Source organism: Tinamus guttatus, unplaced genomic scaffold (genome assembly GCF_059628265.1).
Source record: "Tinamus guttatus ecotype Peru unplaced genomic scaffold, ASM5962826v1 Tinamus_guttatus_pri_ptg000247l, whole genome shotgun sequence".
Classification (NCBI taxonomy): domain Eukaryota; kingdom Metazoa; phylum Chordata; class Aves; order Tinamiformes; family Tinamidae; genus Tinamus; species Tinamus guttatus.
This window is the reverse complement of record NW_028288781.1, coordinates 4,740,585-4,758,809: the sequence shown is the minus strand read 5'-3', so window position 1 is coordinate 4,758,809 and position 18,225 is coordinate 4,740,585. Positions and strand designations below refer to the sequence as shown.

General features: G+C 37.2%; 1 protein-coding gene across 1 annotated transcript in view; it reads left to right on the top strand.

The window, feature by feature from the left end:
* The first annotated feature begins 1,332 nt into the window (after nt 1-1,332).
* TTC29 (tetratricopeptide repeat domain 29) overlaps nt 1,333-18,225 on the top strand; it is a 70,430-nt gene continuing 53,537 nt past the window's right edge. Inside the window, exons 1-3 of the mRNA XM_088526620.1 lie at nt 1,333-1,384; nt 3,238-3,334; nt 6,933-7,016. Coding sequence (XP_088382746.1) covers nt 1,354-1,384; nt 3,238-3,334; nt 6,933-7,016 — 212 coding nt within the window. The 5' untranslated portion in view covers nt 1,333-1,353. The remainder of the gene's footprint in view (nt 1,385-3,237; nt 3,335-6,932; nt 7,017-18,225) is intronic.

The window sequence follows — 18,225 nt, the reverse complement described above, 5'->3', positions numbered from 1 at the left end:
GCACATGCTTTACTCTGGTATAATTAAATTACATCAATATGTGGAACATGCAATCTTATTAACAAAACAAAATCCATTTGCCAGGGTCTCCTTTTTTTAGAAGTTCATGTTAATTGGGATTCTCTATCCTCTTTTAAATTCTAAATTAATAATAATTAATAATCTTGCACAGAGTAATTTTTGATACTTCCTGGGCTCCGCTTTATGTACAATACTACATGCCCTCATCTATGTCATATGTGTTTTCCTTGTAGGCCGCACTGACTTTTCCACAAATGTTTTCCTTATTAGTTGTGGGATTATGGCTTTGGGGTTATCTAGGCCTGCCTTCCTAAAGCTTTTGCAACGATCATTCTCTCATTTCAGTTTAAATTCTTTCTCCAAACTGATTTACCTTTTAATTGATTTTGCCTTTATAAAATTATTCCTTTCAATGCCCCAAGTATATATAATACTGGTCTGGCTTTAATTCTGTTTGTACATTACAAATGTCATCAAATTGTGATCACTTATACCTAAGGTGTGACTAATTTTCAGTTCCGTGATCAATTCCTTTTTATTCCTCAGTTCCAAGAAGAGGTCTAATACAGGATTCCCCTGTGCTGATGCAACCCTTTCTGAGTGAGGAAATCAGCTTTTAAAATATTTTCAGATTCCAAGGACATTTTAACATTGGCAGCACGGGGCCTCCAGCATACGTCAGTCACATGCAGGGTGCCTTGGCACAGCAGTGTTTTCCCTCTGTGTTGCAGACAGGTAAGGCACAGGTCGTGCTGTTCGCTAGTGTGATTTGATATCAGATAAGCACCCTGTCAACTTCAGACTTATCCGCTAGGCCACTGACCCATGAACGCTCAGGATCATTTGCTTCCCATTGCCATTAACTCAGGAGCAGGTAATGCCCTTCTTGATGAAGAGCTTTCTGTCCACTTGATCCTTCCAAAATAGAGTATAACCATCGATTTTGACATTCCAAGTTTTACAGCCAGTTTCAGCAATAACAACCAGGTCAAATGCGGGCTAAAAAATGACCTCTTCTGCCAATGTCAAGTTTGCAACAGCAGAATGCCAGCTACTGAAAAATCTCTGCTCGCTGTGTTCTTGAGCATCTTTATTATGTTTTATCATTGGATTAGCATTTGTGCCTTTTCCCCGATTATTTCTTACAGACCCCCAGAATGCGGGGTCCATGTGGCCTCTGCGCCTTCCCCCCGCCGCGCGCTGCCGCCCCGCTCCCCGCTCCGCCGCGGCCCGGCCTCGCCATCGCCCCCGCGGCAGGCGGCGCCGCGCGCCCGTTGCCATGGCGCGCCCGCGGGCGTCCCGCCGAGGCGGCCCCGGCGGCGGCGGCGGAGCATGGCCGGGCCCCGCGGCGCCGCGCGGCACGGTGAGGGGCTGGGGCCGGCGGGGCCGAGGGCTGAGCTGGGAGCGGGGCGGGCAACGCCGCTAGCTTCTGAGGGGCAAAAGGGGAAAACGGGCCGTGCGCCGCGCCAGGCGGGGCTGGGCACCCGCCCCCCGCCACTGTGTGTGCGGCGACGGCCGTTAGGCGGCCGCTAAACGGCCGTTGCGCGCGCGGGGCGGCCGTTGGGCAGCGGTTAAATGGCCGTTGGGCGGGCGGGTTGGCCGTTAGGCCCCGGTTAAGTGGCCGTTGGGCGCGGGCGGGTGGCGGTTGCTCGGTGCAGCTCTGTCCTGCCCCCGTGAGCGGTCGGTGAGCTGCCTGAGAGGGGCTGCTGTCCCGTGGTGCACACAGGCTGTTGTAAGCAAGCAAGTAAAACACCATCCACGTCGGTGCAGAACAACCTTCCACCTGCAAAATCAAAATGAAGTAGTTATTCAACCGAAGCAACTTCTGCTGTGAAAGAGAAGCCCGGGCAATAGTTTTGGTCTTTGTAAAGCCTCGATCAGGGGAATTCTGCACGTGTGCCCTGCGCCTGCATGAGGGCTGCGCGCGGCTCCGCGGCCGAGCGCGCTGGCTCTCTGCACGGAGGAACGCGGTGCGCGCCGCACGGCAGCTTCAGCTGCAAGAGCCTGGGTTTTGCAGCTCGTCCGATGCTCTCGTTCCTAACTTGTAGTACCTTTTCTTGCTGAACAGCATCTTCCTAAAAAGATATTTCCTTTTCTGTATAACTTCTGGATACAAACCAGCCATTCTCTATAATATGTATGATCTTTGATAGCAATTAATTACCTATTCTTTTGTCTTCTATTTTTTTCCATGATACACTTGCATAAAATGCAACTCCAGATGTAAAGTAGTTTATTTATAGGTAATATTTTCTCTTCTGTAACAAATACTATCATTAGTACTAAATGTACTAACTTATAAAATACTATGCTTACTTTTTAATGTAATTCGGTATCAAATGGAATGGTATCAATTGTTCCTGCAAAATAAATTTCCTTTCGTAAATGTAACAAATAGTTAACCTCCCCCTCCCCTTTTTTGTTCTGTTTTCCCATCCCTATTAAAAGTTTGTGCCTTGAGGCCTACCAGCAGGGCATGCAATACCTACATTAAACCAAATTTAAAAGTAAGGGTGCTCCTGCTGCTAACGTCCTCAGATCACAGACATGCAAAATGAAGGAACTGGCAGCTAAAACTCTAATGGTGCGAAGTGTAGACTGAATACTTGGTGAAAAAACACAGTAGCTCTATAGGACAAAAAAGTCCTATTAGCATTTATGTGTCTCAAAATGACAAGCTAGACTATTCTGCACAACTACAGGGCTTTCCGATTTTGTTCTAACTAAAATACTGTGTTGGAAGTATAGCACTGCTTAGATTTTTTTTTTCAAATCATTGTTACTATTACAGATAATTATAACATTATTTTGAATGTTAGTGTCTGTTGTTGCGTCACATACCACATGATCAATCATTTCTCTGCTTTATTAGTTAATTAAAAAAAAAAAAAATCTGTTCATACTTGAGACCTAAACAGCTTGGGGAAAGCATACGAAATCACATGCAAGTCTCATTCTTACCACCCTGCAAATCAAGAGCATCCAAATGAGATCAAGAAAGTTACTGAAAGGAATATCATAACCTTTCCCATGCATTATGCCCTGGCAAAGTAATGCTGAGGCCTGAAAAGATCTGTGTGGAACTGGAGCCCAGTTTTACACATGATGCAGCAGAAGTGAAAAGGAGTCTACTGGGAATCGTCTGGGAAGGATAAGTAATTGGATCATGGTGAAGGTAAAATTTCAGATGATGTGAGTTGTGTTTGTTTCCTTTAGATAAAATGAATATTTTGCCTCCACTGATCGTACAAAGGCCACGTGGGCATCCCACCTTCATAGAGCAAACAGTTTGCCCAGCATTGGAATTTGCAAGGTAGGTGCCTCTTTTCTTGCCGAGAAATGTATTTACCATGATATAATATAATGAGTAATATATTTACTTCAACTATTCCAAGCTTCAGTAGTCCCAAGGGGGTAACAAATGTGTTTGTTACAGTATTTAAAAGTGAAAAAAAAACAAGGCAAAGCAATTCTCACTTTAAAAAATTATGTTAAGAAAAAAAGAGAAGGGGTAATGTATTACGTGCAAAGTGGATAACTCATCCTAATTTTTCAAAACCCTTTCAGGAGTTGTAGAAAATTATTTTCTATTAGAGGTATTATATAGGTATTATTATATAGATATCAGTATAGTTCCTTGAAAATACACTTTTTCAGATGAAAACTAAGATTTTTTCTTTATTTACTTGAGCAGAATACAATACCATATCTCATAATATGATAAATAAAACTGGACTTGGGAAAAAAATACTGTACTTAGTAACTGCAAGGATTACGCTGAAATATAGCAGAGTGTTTTCAGGCCATTTTCCTCCTGTACACACCTGCATGGCTACCCAGTCAGTTGCACTTAGTTCTCCTCACATTTATTTGTATCCAAACACTTTGGTCTTTCTTTGGATGAGCACTAGTTCCTCAGTAACTACTCTGCCTCGCTATTTAATAGAGTGAGCATATTCATTGTCACCCTGAGGATGTATGCTATTTTTCCTGGAATTGCCTCGATTTCAGGGTTTGGTTTGGTTTTGAATCCTTGTATTTTCCTTAGCCCTTGTGCTCCAAGGCCTAGAGCATGTCAGAATTAAGGAGTTGCTTGTCCATGCCTAAAAGCCACATGGATCTAGGAGCAAGGTATCCTTGGCCCCAGCCTTTCCAAGGGGCTCATACTGATAGGCATCATCTCGCACACTGGTAGAATAAGGAAGTGCAGTGATGTCACCTTATTTTCTGGTAATTGTAATGCTGAAAAAAATTGTCCCAGAACCATTTTTTTTCCCTTCATTTGTGATGCTTGATGCTCCAGAAGATCATTCTCCACCATTCTCAGAGAAGTTGCAAAACTTCTGCAAAAAAGAGATGTGAGACTCTGTAAGGGCCTGAACCATGCTGTAGATCCCTGTTGATTAGAGCAAGACAAGTTCTGCTGTTTCCTTTTGTAAGGAATGTAGAGAAAACCTGGATCTAAGTTAACGGAGCGTGGAGTGGGAATAGGAAGTTATGAGAATCAGTTTGGCTTTGTCCTTCATGCTCTGTATCATAGTTTATCATTAAATCAATCTGTAGTAAAAATCATTTGCTTTTTTTCTGTGTAAGAGAAATAGTTATAGGAACAGGTAGTATAAAATGCTGACTGGGAACTATATTTGCCCATTGGATTAAAATATATCTGTTTTTAATTAGAGTGATTTAAAATTAGATAGAATATACAGGTGAGGAAGATTTTTAGCTAAACTATTTATGAGGTGCAGTATGAATCATCATAGGAGCACTGGGGAAGTAAGGCCAAGGTAAGTTAGGAAAAGCAAGCGACAACTTCTGGAGAGAAGAAAAATAGTGTGTCTTACAGTGTTGTCTTTACCTTGTTTTTCTGTTATGAAACACTGTCCATTCTAACTCACGGTATCTATTTTTCACATTAAATAATTTTCTTATTTTTAATTCCTATTGCATATAACAAGCCATTATAAATAATAATTGACATGAGAGAAATTGCTACTGTAACTATCCTGCCTAATTTGTTGTGCATTAACATCACTGATAATATCAGCCAGGGCCTGCAATAAGTATTTACTATTTCAGTAATTCAATAATTTCTGTTAAATTCTTTATGCTGGTTGACTGTGCAGTTTCATGAGTCCAATACAGGATATTTTAGATATTACATAACCTGTAATTGATTTGAAAATTGATGATCTTTGGTATTTTTCCTCTTGAAAGTAGTTGTATTTTATTTATTTATTTATTTAAGTGTGTGTGATTCTGGAGGATTTTTTTCTGATTGTTATAATTGAAATATTTCTGTGGAGGTAGAGAAACAGCAGCAGGCTTTTCAGTATTCCAGTTTGAGAATATTTTTACATGCAGTATAGATTAAATTGCAAATAGATGTCGTGCTCCTAGAAATTTGCTTATTGCATTTGACTCTGTGACTTCGGTTTGGGACTTTGGAACTTTTGTCCTCTATTTATGAAATGTTCTCTGTTTTCTTAATATGTGGAAAATGTCTTTTTGCAGTCTTAAGGTGCAAAGGTCAGCTATTTTTGGTCTACTGAATAGTTCATATTTATGTGATTCTGTGATTTGCTATATTTTTTTTTCATTTTTTTTTCAGTTTCCTGACAAAAGTATACAGCATCTTGGAATGTATTTTGCATTGTTTTAAGATATACCATAGTTGCCTTAACTTTTCATTATCCTTATGACATTGTAGATCTTCCTAGAGTGTGACTGTTTTGGTGAGAAATTTTGATATTGATTATCCTAAATTTTATAGCAACATTTATTACGGCTATTTTTATAGTCAGCAGTAAGTCATAGAGGTATGTTGTGCCCTTTGTGCCGTTGTGAACATTAGTTGGTACAGCTCTGTGATAAATTTGGGAACAAATTTAAATGCTCAATTTGTGCTGGAAGCTTTCACCATTAAATTGTTTTAGGTACAGAAGTGTCAAAATATTTAAATGTTGCTTTGCTGTTTAATTTTCAGTTAAATGAATTTCATGAAATGTCCTTGGTATTCTCTGAGCAGTAAAGATTTATGTGCAACACTAATATTGAATTTCTTTTATCTTCGAGTGATTAACCAGACAATCCCTTTCCTCTCTCTCTCTCTTTTTTAAAATAAATTTATATTACTTACAAAAGTAGAATTCTCTACTGTTGGGATATCAAAATCTCTTTAAGTTTACTTTATGTCAGTAAGTGTATGCTATTTCTTAAAATGCAGGGCATATATTCGGTTATCATAGTGGAGATGCAAAGAGATGATAGTTGAAATTAAAGCTGAAATGTCATACAGTTCAAATTTTAACATTAGCTCCATAGACCCTGAAGTTTTTTAGGAATATTATTGTAATAATAATATAGCACACTTCAGATTGCTTCATTAATGAGCCACTTTTTGGAATATGCTGCTCATTGTGAAAAGATGAACAAAGCTGCATTGCACAAAGGAAAATATGTATGAGTCGGGTTTGGGTTTTTTTGATTTTTTAAAATTAATTTTTAGAGTTAAATAAGAAACAGATCAGACCACTCTGCCTATTGCTTACTGTAAATGCAAAAATATACTGGCTGTGATTTAGAAAATGTTGAATGTGGATAGCTTAGTCTATTAACATTGATTTAGCTAATACAAAATTTCCTGCAGTTTGGGTAGAATTCTTGGATAATCAGGTCTTTAAAAGCTGATATCAACTCTGCTTTCTTGCAAAAATAAAAATTTAAAATAGCTACAGACCAAAAAATTAAAAAAAAAAACTTGTATGTGTTTACAGAATCTGTCTGATACATTACTTTGTCAATATTTCAGTGTTTAACTCTACTTGGCAATGTTAATATATTATACATGCTGCAGAAGTCTATATCAGCACCTCACAGTGTTTCTTTTAATTTTTTTCATTTAAATTTAGGGTTCATTTGATCAAAGACAAAGATGGCATAGATGATTATTTGGCGAAGAATATCAAAGGGCTGTCAAAACAAGAAGCTGCTGCGTAAGTTGGCTTTTTTGAGGCATTTTAACATCCACTAAGTTTATTGTTTCCTTTGTTTCTAGTCATCGTAATCATTTAAATTTAAAGTTCCCGAGGCCCTACCCTTTTTAGTGGAATTTTGCATTTAAAAATTAAAGTCGATATTAAATAATGATGGTTCATTTCTCCTGATCTTAAATATATCAAAGCGTTTAACTCCTTGGTTTTATTAATTATTTTATTTACCAACATATTATATCACGTTTGTAACATTATTGTTAAGACTATATCAGTAATTGTTTTTGAAATTGTGCTTTTTATTTTTTGCTTTTTCTCTCTCTCTCTTTTTTTTTTTTTTTTTTTTTGAGTCTCTAGTATATCTCCTCTGGGGTTGAAGCTTAGTGTACAAAAATGCATGTTCTTGTAATCTTGAATTATTATTTAGCCAAGCCCAAATGCTGACTTCTGCAGGGAAGTTTAGTACACCATTAGTTATTTAAAAACTCAATGAGTGAAAGCAATCTAGATAACTTTTGATTTCTTACAACTAAGGTATTTACATTGGGAAGTTACAAGAGACTACCGACTGACTTATTTTCCCGTACTCTTTTAACAGATCTTGGTTCAGCACCATCAAAATTAATGAAAGAATCTAACAAATCTGAATTGCTGGTAGCTTAAGTGAGATGGTTTATTTATTTCAATATTTAAATAATAAAAAGATGCATATACAAGGGCTCTAGGCACATTAACAATTAATATTGCAACATCACCCTTGCAGCATAAAAACTTCCTGTCAATCAGGCAGGAATTCAACTAGCCGGTCTCTTGCACAACATGCTTCCTTTTCACCTTCCTTAAACTAAGAGTCTACATTCAAACCATTTGTGAAACAGTCTCTAACTGAATTATAGAAAATTCTCTAATTTAAGTTGTTACTCATATAGTAACATACACATTACTATACAAGTTGCATACAAGTAACATAGGAATTACTATAGAAATACCATATACAAGCTGTTACTTGTATAGTATCCTAAAACCCTAACCTATAACACTCAGCCAGCAGACCGACTTTCTTTTACCGGAATACATCTGATTTATCTTTATTTTCACAATGGTAAAGTGATAAAGATAACGCGAATTTAGGCTGTCAGCACAAGGCTTGTAATGTATCTGGTCTGATGGCCTATCAGAGCAATCTGTCTAACTTGTGGCCCACTTCTCTTATTTGAATTAGGGTTAGGTTGAATTAGGGTTAGGTGGTGAACTAAAGATTGGTTCAGTGGTTCCTAACTAAGGATTGCTTCACGATTGGCCTGCATAGGACTCTCTCTATATGTCTTCCTGGAGATTGCCAAATGGATTTTGTTCAGTGTTTCTCTTTGAGAGATTGTCTTGGTGGCCACAGTGTGTGGGAGAGAGCAGCCTTAGAGCAGGGGGGAAAGTGAGTCGGAGGAGAGGCGGGAAGCACTGCATTGCCAATGGGCCAGGGTCTGGCTCTGGTGGCACCCTTAGCCGTGCTCATGGTGTTGTCACGCTAATCATGCTGGCTGCAATAGCTGCTTCAGAGGACCCCGGTTACAGGGAGGGCAGCTGAAACTGGGTTGTCACCTCCGTCAGTCTCCATGAACTGGAATGATGTGAGCAATAGATCTGTCCCCAGCACATTTTTTTGTCAAAGGGTCCTGGGCGCAGTAGGGGTAGCGACATTTCCCTGCAAAGTGGGGAGGAGCACTAAACCACAGCAGTGAGCAAGCTCACGTTGTGAGCAGGCGCAGGAATCATGCATTCCTTCATGGTTACCCGTGTTCTGTCCCAGCCATACAGCACCACAGGAGCCAGCAGCCTACAGTCGTTGCAAGTTGACTTTCCTTACCAGTGAAGAAAAACTCTTTCTGTCTTAGCCCCAGTGGATCTTCACAGTGTACTCACCATGCCAGGGACAGATGTGTTTTCTCTGTAATTGTACAGGAAGTCACTGCCATTTTAGGAAAGCCTTAGAGCTTCCAGGTACGTTTTACTGCTCTGTTTTGACCAGGTCAACCTTTTACTGTATATTTTTAATTAGGAAAAAGAAAAAACACCCTGGTAAGATTTTCGTTTTCTTCAAACTCCACACTCTTTCAGAGTTTGATGGTAAAGGGGAAAATAGCACAGAAATCTGCAATGAAGAGGGAATTTTATTGTCTGATCTACAGTATATAGACAAAGAGGGGTTTCATTGTAACAGTTTTCTTCATGTTTCATAATATTTTCAAAATACTATATTATTTCATAATATTTTAAAAGTTATCCAAGCCTTTTTAGAAATTAAAACTGAAATACCATATGTGTTCTGGTTTATCAGATGTTTTAAGTACATCTTTTAAAAGGTTATATGTATGTTCTGTGTAATTAATTATTCTTTGAATGTTTGTTAATAATAACTCTGGAGGTGCAAAATTTCTGTAGCAAAAAATGATAACAAACTAGCAGCTACACAGTTGTGTTAGTATTAGGCTAATATAGCTATGCAAAACCCTATATGCATCAAATGTAATTTTAAACTAATTTATAAAATAAGACTAATATATATCTGTAAATGATCTCACTGAAATCAATGTTATGCTTTGAATGGCTCAGCATGCAATAGATGATTTTTATTAAAAAGTAAGAGAAATGGTTTACAATCTGCTGTGTGTTTTTAAAATAATTTTTCCTTCCCCAAAGTAGATTATTGCCTTTTTGTATAAGAGAATGCAATATTTCTCTTGTGGTGCAAAAATAACTTGTTCTCTATATAAATTTTGCACAAATTTTAAATAATGTACGATCAAGGTTTCTTTCCCTCAGGACAAATAATTGTTTTGAAATGTTTTGAAATTGGAGTAGAAAGCAAACAGTTTTAAAAGTGTGATAATGTTGTAGAATTGAGTCAACAAATCAGGTTATCAATATTTTTAATAGAAGTTTACTTTTTTGAACTAAAGTAAATAATATTCATTCCCATTGCTGCTGACAGCAGTTACGCACATGCAGGTAAGTGGTACAATATTTTTAGGTATATATTCATTGGTGTTAGAATGTACTGATGCATGGTTCTCAAATCTGGTGTCATGAGTCCTACATCCTCTGTACTCTAATTGGTACATCATGCTGATGGGAGGGATCTGGGGAATTTCTGGGTTGAAAAGTTGACTAGTGTACCAATAATGTAGCTACTAGGATTAGATTGATTGTGGTGCCATTTAAAAAGGAAAACATTTTCAAGCAGTTTGCTCATATGGAGATTAATTTAATCATTGCGTTAATTCATTATTTTGTCAAGAAAAATTCTCATAGTAATACTCCTGCTTAAAATTGAACACCCTTTGTTTTTTCAGTATGTATTAGGGAGATATTATTGTACTATGTTTTTTAAAGAATCTTATGGTTAGTAGCATGTTTATGGAAACTGCAGTGTTCTTTAAAATTATTTCCTAAAATAATTTGCTAAAAAATATTATGAAAAATTAAGATGGAAATGTTGCGGTTATCATTCTAAGTATTGTATCCTGTTCCAAATTTAAGCAAATGAGAATAATGCCTTTAAGTGGATTTGAGTTATAATATCCCCTATCTGGAAAATGCAGAGAGATTTTTAGCAGATATTTCTATATAAAAATTTTTGACCTAGTCAGATATGGTAGAAGAGGAAGACAATTACTAGAGAAAGATACTACTTTATATTGAAACTCGATGTTGCTTTTTTTGTTTTTGTCCGTTTTTTCTTCCCTTCATTTATCCTGGATTTTTTTTTCCTTCTCTAAGACTGCAACTTGAAATTGAAAGTGTGGAACACAAAGTTGCAAGTGGAAGCAATTCCTGTTAATGCAGAATGTGACAGCATTCTTGCCACAGAATTAGGCTTGTATAAGCTTGCAGGGAAGTTGGTTGACTTCACTGGCTTTCAGTTTGTTTTCCATTATGGTTTCTGTTCTTGGTCTATCTGATTCATCAAATTATTAATGGCTCAAAATCAGATACAGTGAAAATTGAAAATTACCCTTATAGCTGATCTCAGAGTCACAAAGTTTGTGATGAAGTGTGAAGTAAGGTAGTTTTCATTAAAAGCTTGATTGAAGAACTGAATCTTCACATGAGATTGGAGTCTAGAATGTTATTTAGGGTACCACTTAGAATTCTTAATTACCAGAGCTGAATAATGTCATTCTTGCTTCCTAAACTTCTTTTGTCAAGGTCAGAATGATCAAGCAAAAGTTCTCCTCAATACACCCAAAACCATGCAAAGAAGACCTAAAGACTAGAAAGAGAGACTTGGAAGTCTTTCTCATGAGAACAGTTTCAGTTAGTAGCAATGTAAAAATATTTCATTGCTGATCTTACTAGGTGTATTCCTGTGAATCAAAGAAGGGACTTAGAATCGTCCTAGTGTCCTCTCTCTGTAGTCACTTGTAGTTATGTAATCTTGACATCTAAATAATATATAAAGAAAGTATGACTGAGATGCATATGCAGAAACAACTACTTTAAAATAAGGTGAATAATACTTTTAAAATATCTGTTTCTCTCACACTGTATCTGTGTTATCCCTCTTGTGAGGAGGTGGGTCAGTGTGTTATGGAAAGCTTTTTGGTGATAAATTGGACAGTAAAGACATGCCCTGATCAGAGTTGTCTGGGCAGGAGACATCATCATCATTTTGTGTGTGTGTGTGTGTGTATATATATATATATATATATATATATATATATATAATCAGATGTTTTTGAGATTTGGGGCTTGTTCTGCTTAGAATTTACAAGAAGACTGGTGCATTTAAAGGTTGTCTTGGACACAAAGAGGCAAAAACTTTCAGTCTCCAGCGTGCCCCCAGAGCAATGTCTGCCAGCTCAAATAATGCCAGCAAGATCAGTTATTAAACTACTTTGCAGCATGTGCAAAGGTGGGTCTCAGCTCCCCTCACAAGTTTCTGCAGCATTTTATTTAGGAAGGTGAAAGGATTTCTATGTTCTGCAGCTTTTTTGTCTGACCAGAGTGTGGCCATCTGTAGAAAACAGCATCCTTCAAATTCTAGGGTTTATTTCTAAGAAGTAGGGACTCAAAGAGGTAAAGGTAATAGACATTCTGCTTTGCTTTTCCCAGTGAATTGTGATGTTGGAATTCTCCAGAAGGCTGGGTGGGACCTTCAAATTTTGGAATCATTCCTCAGCACCTTCGTATTTTAGGAAATACCTTTATGATAATTTGAAAGGAAGGAAAGTAGTAAACGTGACCCCTATATTATGAGCTTTTGAAAGAATTAAACTTGAACTTCATGATTTTCATGACCTCTATAAAATCAATCAATGTAACTTCATAGATGATCTGTGGCATCTTTTCCTCAACAAATAGGTTGGGGCTTTCAGTTCATCGGCAAACTTACTATACTGGTAAGCTTTCTTTACCTGAGATCTTCACAGGAGGCTTACCACTTTGGACACGTATAATAATATCCATTTAGGTTTGGGAATTTGTGTTGTAAGATGGGTTTTGACCATTTGCATGTGGGGCATCCCCCGCAAAATTCATTAGGAGGTAGATCTATATAAAGTGAAGATCCCAAAGGGTAGGGGTGCCACTGAGGATAAGGGCTGGGAAAATTATGTTGTTTGTGTGGGGTTAAGGCAAAGAAGAAGGAGACACAACTGCTATTACAAGAATGCTTGCACAAGGCGGTTTGAGATCCAGAGCAGCTGAGGTGTAGGGAGTGTTCTGCTTTCTTGTGGTATTTCAGCCCTTGATGGCACAGAACTTGGCTCTAGTGATACACAGATTCAGGCTGCTTCCACTTCTATGCACAATGGAGAGAGATAGGAGAGCTCCAGGGAGCAAAAGAAGGACATATTCAAAAAAAGAAGAAAAAAGAGAGCACAAAGTTGGCAGCTTCCTGGCTTCCATATTCGGGTCCTACAAAGATTTTGCTGTTCTTTCTTTTCTTGCTGATGTCGGTCTTTGGATGTGATCTATAGCATGAACACCTTATGACCCTCTTTCGTTACATTACCATGGTTTAGAACTGGTAGAAATTTGTGTCAACTCATTTACATTTTACAAAGATACTTTTTCAGTTTTTAATATCAAAAAATATGGAGAAAGGAAAATCAAATCCAAAAAAGTATCCTTTCATAATAAAAGAAATATTAAATTAAGGCTCTCTGTCCCAAACTCCCAGCTGATGTGATACTTGTGTAGAGGGAAATAGCACAAGTTACTTATTGAACAGATTGATAAATTTTAAATTTCTTTGCTATTGCTTTTACAATATTATTTAAATATGTATTTTTTCCATCTGAATAATTCCTAAAAATCTAGCTTGTCATGATCAGGATTCATTAAAAAAAAAAAAAAAAAAACTTTCAGAAAGGGACTTTAGTACTTAGAGGCACATATTTTTGGTCAAATGAATAATCTGTGTGAATTTCAGGCATGGTAAACATATGATTTAGTAGGATTAGGCAGTGATCTAAAGAACAGAACTGTGTGGGAAGTGAATGGTTTGCCTTTCCCGAAGAAACTTCTCTGTGCATTTGTGTAATGTGAAAGGTTTTTCTTGAAAAGGTTAAAAAAAGTTCTAATCAACTTCTGTACATTATGTAGAACTTCATTTTCTAAACTCTGCAAAAGAAAGTTTCATATTTAATGGGAAATCATGAATTATTCTATTTATTATCTACTTCCTCCTTTCAAAGACATGATCTGGATAAAAGGCGGGGTGAATAATTTCAAAAAATACAATACATTTTTAATGGGAAGGTGCAAACTACAGATTCTCATGACTATTAGCAAGTATAGAGGAAACAGAATTTTACTTGCAAAAACTCATCAAACTCTTGCAAAGATAAAATACATGACATACTTTAATAAAGAAGAACACAGTGAGCTGAAGTTTTTCTTTTTTATGTAACTTGTTGTTTTTACTAAGTTTGGTCTTACAGTTTTTGAGTGCTTTCTTTATAGTTCAACAATATTTAATACTGATGATAATGCACAGGCTGTACACAACTGACTGCTCTTTCTAAAAGAGACCGCAGAGGTGAAGCATCTGCAACACACAGAACAAGTCTGAAATCGAGAAAGGCAGTCTCATTTGCCGTGCTATAATGATGACTTCCTTGTACTTCTCACAGCGAATGCTTTGGAACTGTGCAAAATCTCTTTTCTTCTCTTTAATCTGTTAAATTAATCTCTGTGTGGAGTGTTTGTCGTTAGATTATTGAGTAAGTTTTAGTGGGAACTTGAATCTGATAACATAAACAAATGCAAAACCACTGTCGGAATTGTTCCTAGCAATAGCATGATAATAAAGGCATAGCCTTGTACAGTGCTTTGTGCTAATCCGTAGCTTCAGCTTGAGAAGACACAGTAAGACAAAACTATCGTTATTATTTTCTAATATAATTTTACACATTGGAACATGCTGAGAAGTTTTAAAACTTGTCCAATATTGCGCAAGGCATAGGAAAAGGGTTCCAAGCTGTGAAGTTCCTGGCTCTTAGTCCACTAGATCAGCTCTGAAATCAAGGGGAAAAGTTAAGAAATACTTTGCTTTTGAAAATGATAGTCTGAAAAAAATTCTATATTAATGAATATTCTTAATTATTCCAATACTTACATTCACTTTAAGTGTCATCCTTTGATGTTTATAATTGATTAATTTTTCATTTTATGTAGTACTGAGGTGGCAGTGTAGCTTTGAACAAACGGAAGAGAGACCGAAATACGTGTTCGGTGCAGGATCTTACTGACAGGTTATGCATCTGCTTTTGATTACATGATTTAGGTAATTGTGTTTTTTGACTACAGTTGTACACTGTGATTACTTATGCTCACAGTTTTTGTACCTATATATTGATAAAGTATATTCTATAAACTGCCTGTATATTTTCTGATGCACTTTATTTTCAGCTTTCCATCAATAGTTTTGAATAGATAGATTCATAAACAGTCTCATACTTACAATTATCTACATTTTTACTAAAGTAATTCCAGGGAGATGTTCTTCTAATTATGTGTACAACTTCAATATTTTTTCTTTATCACTTAGGGTATGGAATTCTTTTTATAACATTTAGGGGTTTCATTGAAGGAAATGTATGCTTTTCGTATTGGGAGATTAGGCACTGCAGGTTTATATTTTGCAATCAGTACACAGGCACTCTCCCCCGATCACTTAATTCTCAGTTTTAGAAACAAAAAAAATTTGATGTGTAAGCTATTACTACTTAATAGAGTTTACCGTACTTTCACATCTTTCATTTAATGAGATTACTATATTCTACAATTTAATATATTACTATCCAGTAAATATTTTATTAAAAGAAAAGCATTTAAGCAGAGAGTCGTTAAACTAGGATTAAAGGGGACAGTGGCCTGAATAAATTAAGTAGCTTTGTATCAGTTGCAGTATGTGATGAAAATATGCTGAGTACGCTGGCCTGGTGAGGGCTTGACTCTCCAGACTACTTAAGCAAAAGTATATATGTTTATTCACTGAGCTTGGATACTTAGACTACTCAGACATGTTTTTAAATTAGGTGTGCCCCTAATTTTGGTTGTTTGTAGCCTTACACGTGATGGTGTGGATTGCAATAGTGCAAGTACATGTTTTTATAGCACTGTAACCTCACTGCATCTCTGAACGTCCAAGAGATGAAATCTTTCAGCTTTCATATATAAATCCATACGTCTTTAGGCAATTAGACTGTATATTGCTATAATAGTCCTACTTTATGGTTACATACTTACCTTGCAGCTAAGTTTAAAAAAAAAAAAGTGTTAAGTGCTTTTCATGTTCAGCAATGCCCTGCAAAAATGTAAACTTTATTTTAATGTTAGTCATTAAAAGTGTTACAAAATCATTTGTTTGGAAGGTCCAGCTATAACTAAATAATAATTTTCCTCTTTTGATTCTCAGAAGAAGCACTCTGAAAGTTTTAACCCTTATAGCATGCCTGGCTTTGCAATGTTCTGTGTTGTATGTTTGTTTTTGCTTAATACAGATAGATACTCAAATTTTAGTGAGGCAGTTCTGGTGTCTCCTTGTTTATACTGTGTCTGTTTTCACATAGGTTAAGTGCAAAGTAGTTTACTACATGTAGGCTACGTTTAAAATTTTCATTTTCTTGTAGTTTTGTAAACAGGAAATATACAGGCAATTTTTTTTTTCCTAATTTTTGATAATTCATTTCCAGCAATTTACCTGCAAACAATGAAAGGAAAGCCCAAAGGAATGAAATAGTAATTATTTCACACTGCAAGTACACTGCAGTATTTTGTATTGTATCACTGCTTAGCCCATGCCATTTTAAGCCTTACAAATGAGATTGTTGCATGTACTTGTAGAAAAATCAGCAGCTGGCATTAACCTGTAGTACTTAACTAAATCTTAGAAAGTCTAACAGTAGGAACCCTGGTATGGTAAAAATAGTCTCAGCTGAAAATGACAGCCTTATTTTTCCAACATACACTCATTGATTTTTGCCTGTATTAAGCTCATGACAAGTAGTTCTGTTATAATATATTGAATATTTTGATTATTCTAAATAGCAGTGCAAGTCTTTTAGCTTTATTTATTTGTTTCCTCCCTTTCAAAGTAAAAGGTAGAATGCAAGGGTAGCCTCGTTGCATGGGATTTGAAGTTAAAAGGAAGATGGGACAGTACTGCCCTGATCACCAGGTTTTGCTTAAGATTCTGCATAATACAATGCAGAGATCAATATTTATCATCTTTATACTGGTGAAGAAGGATTCGAATCACATTTCTGTGCTGAGGCAGATTCCTCAGTATGACTGGAGGTGTTGTTAGAATAATAATAATAATGAAAGAAATATGTGTAAGAAAATTATACAAGTAGCTGTATAGTGTAAGTAAAGTAAAATGCCTGTAGCAATATCCAGGTGTATTTGAAGTACCTGCTATGTTAACAGCAGCAGTGCTTTCTCGAGCTTCCAGATCCATGTTCTCTGGCTGCTAAAACCTACATGAAAATCATCTCTATGCTGCCACTAAAATGATAGCTTCAGCTTTTGGTGATTGTTTATTTTGTACTGAAAAAATGTTCTGATTTCTTTCTCACACTCAAGCAGAATTTTAGTGCCCCTTGTGCTCTGACGTCCTGGCTGCTATGCCGACGGCGTGGTCACTCCTTCAGGCACCCTGTGTGCACAAACGTCTGGTTAGGTCAAGCAGGCGCGGGGTGAGTGTGTAGTCAGATGAACAGATAACTCGCAGCATCACCTATGTTGGTGTTAATTATATCCCTCAGATGTTGAAATTAACGGATTAAAAAACAAACAAACAAAAACAACAACAAAAACCCTTAAATCCGTTGATTAAAGTAGGAGCAGATGAATCAGTCCCTTTGTTTTAAGCGTAGTGTTAAATGTATATCTATGTCCCGCGTTTCACTAAACAAATAATTCTTTTTCAAAAGCGTTTCTGGGATCCCTTCGGCCCGCGCGGCAGGCGGGGAGCCCCGCGCTGTGTCCGGGCGCCGGGGGAGCCCCGGCTCGGCGCCTGCCCGCGGCCGCGCGCGCTGCAGTTCTGCGCGTCGCCAGGAGATGCCCCCAGAGACCGCGCAACCTCCGCGACGGGGCCGCCCTCCGCGAGCACGCGGCCGCTCCGCGCCCCTTTGCTGCCTTCGAGCAACCGGGTTGCTTAAAGGAAACCTCAAATTGGCGTGGACATAGTGTAGAAAAACAAACACACCGGCTTAACGATATGTCTCAATTACTCTGTTGTGTGGTAAGGTTCAAAAGGCAGTAGAAGCATCGAGTGAAAGTTAATGGTTTTTATAAAATATGTGCATTTAATTAGGTATCAGTTTTTGATATTGATATTAGGAATAAAATAATCTTCACTTATATAAAACATAAGTCATTCCATTTCAGCTCTCCATTTACATATTGCATGGTATTATAAAGACACAATATGCAAAGACAAGCACTTGCTCGGAGCAGTTACAGCTTGTTTGAAGATACAATGAAAAGTTTACTTCTGTCACCCAGTGCACCTCTTTCCAAAAACATTGTTGTTGGAAAAATATTGCTACCGGTTTCAGCCAGAAGCACTTTGATAATTGAAGCAATTTCAGAATTTGTTGCAATGTGGAGCGCATGGGCAACGCCAATAATCATTCATCCCTGTAATATCATTGAAGCCTATCCCTATTTTATCCTTCATGTATGATCAGTCACTGACAGCTTA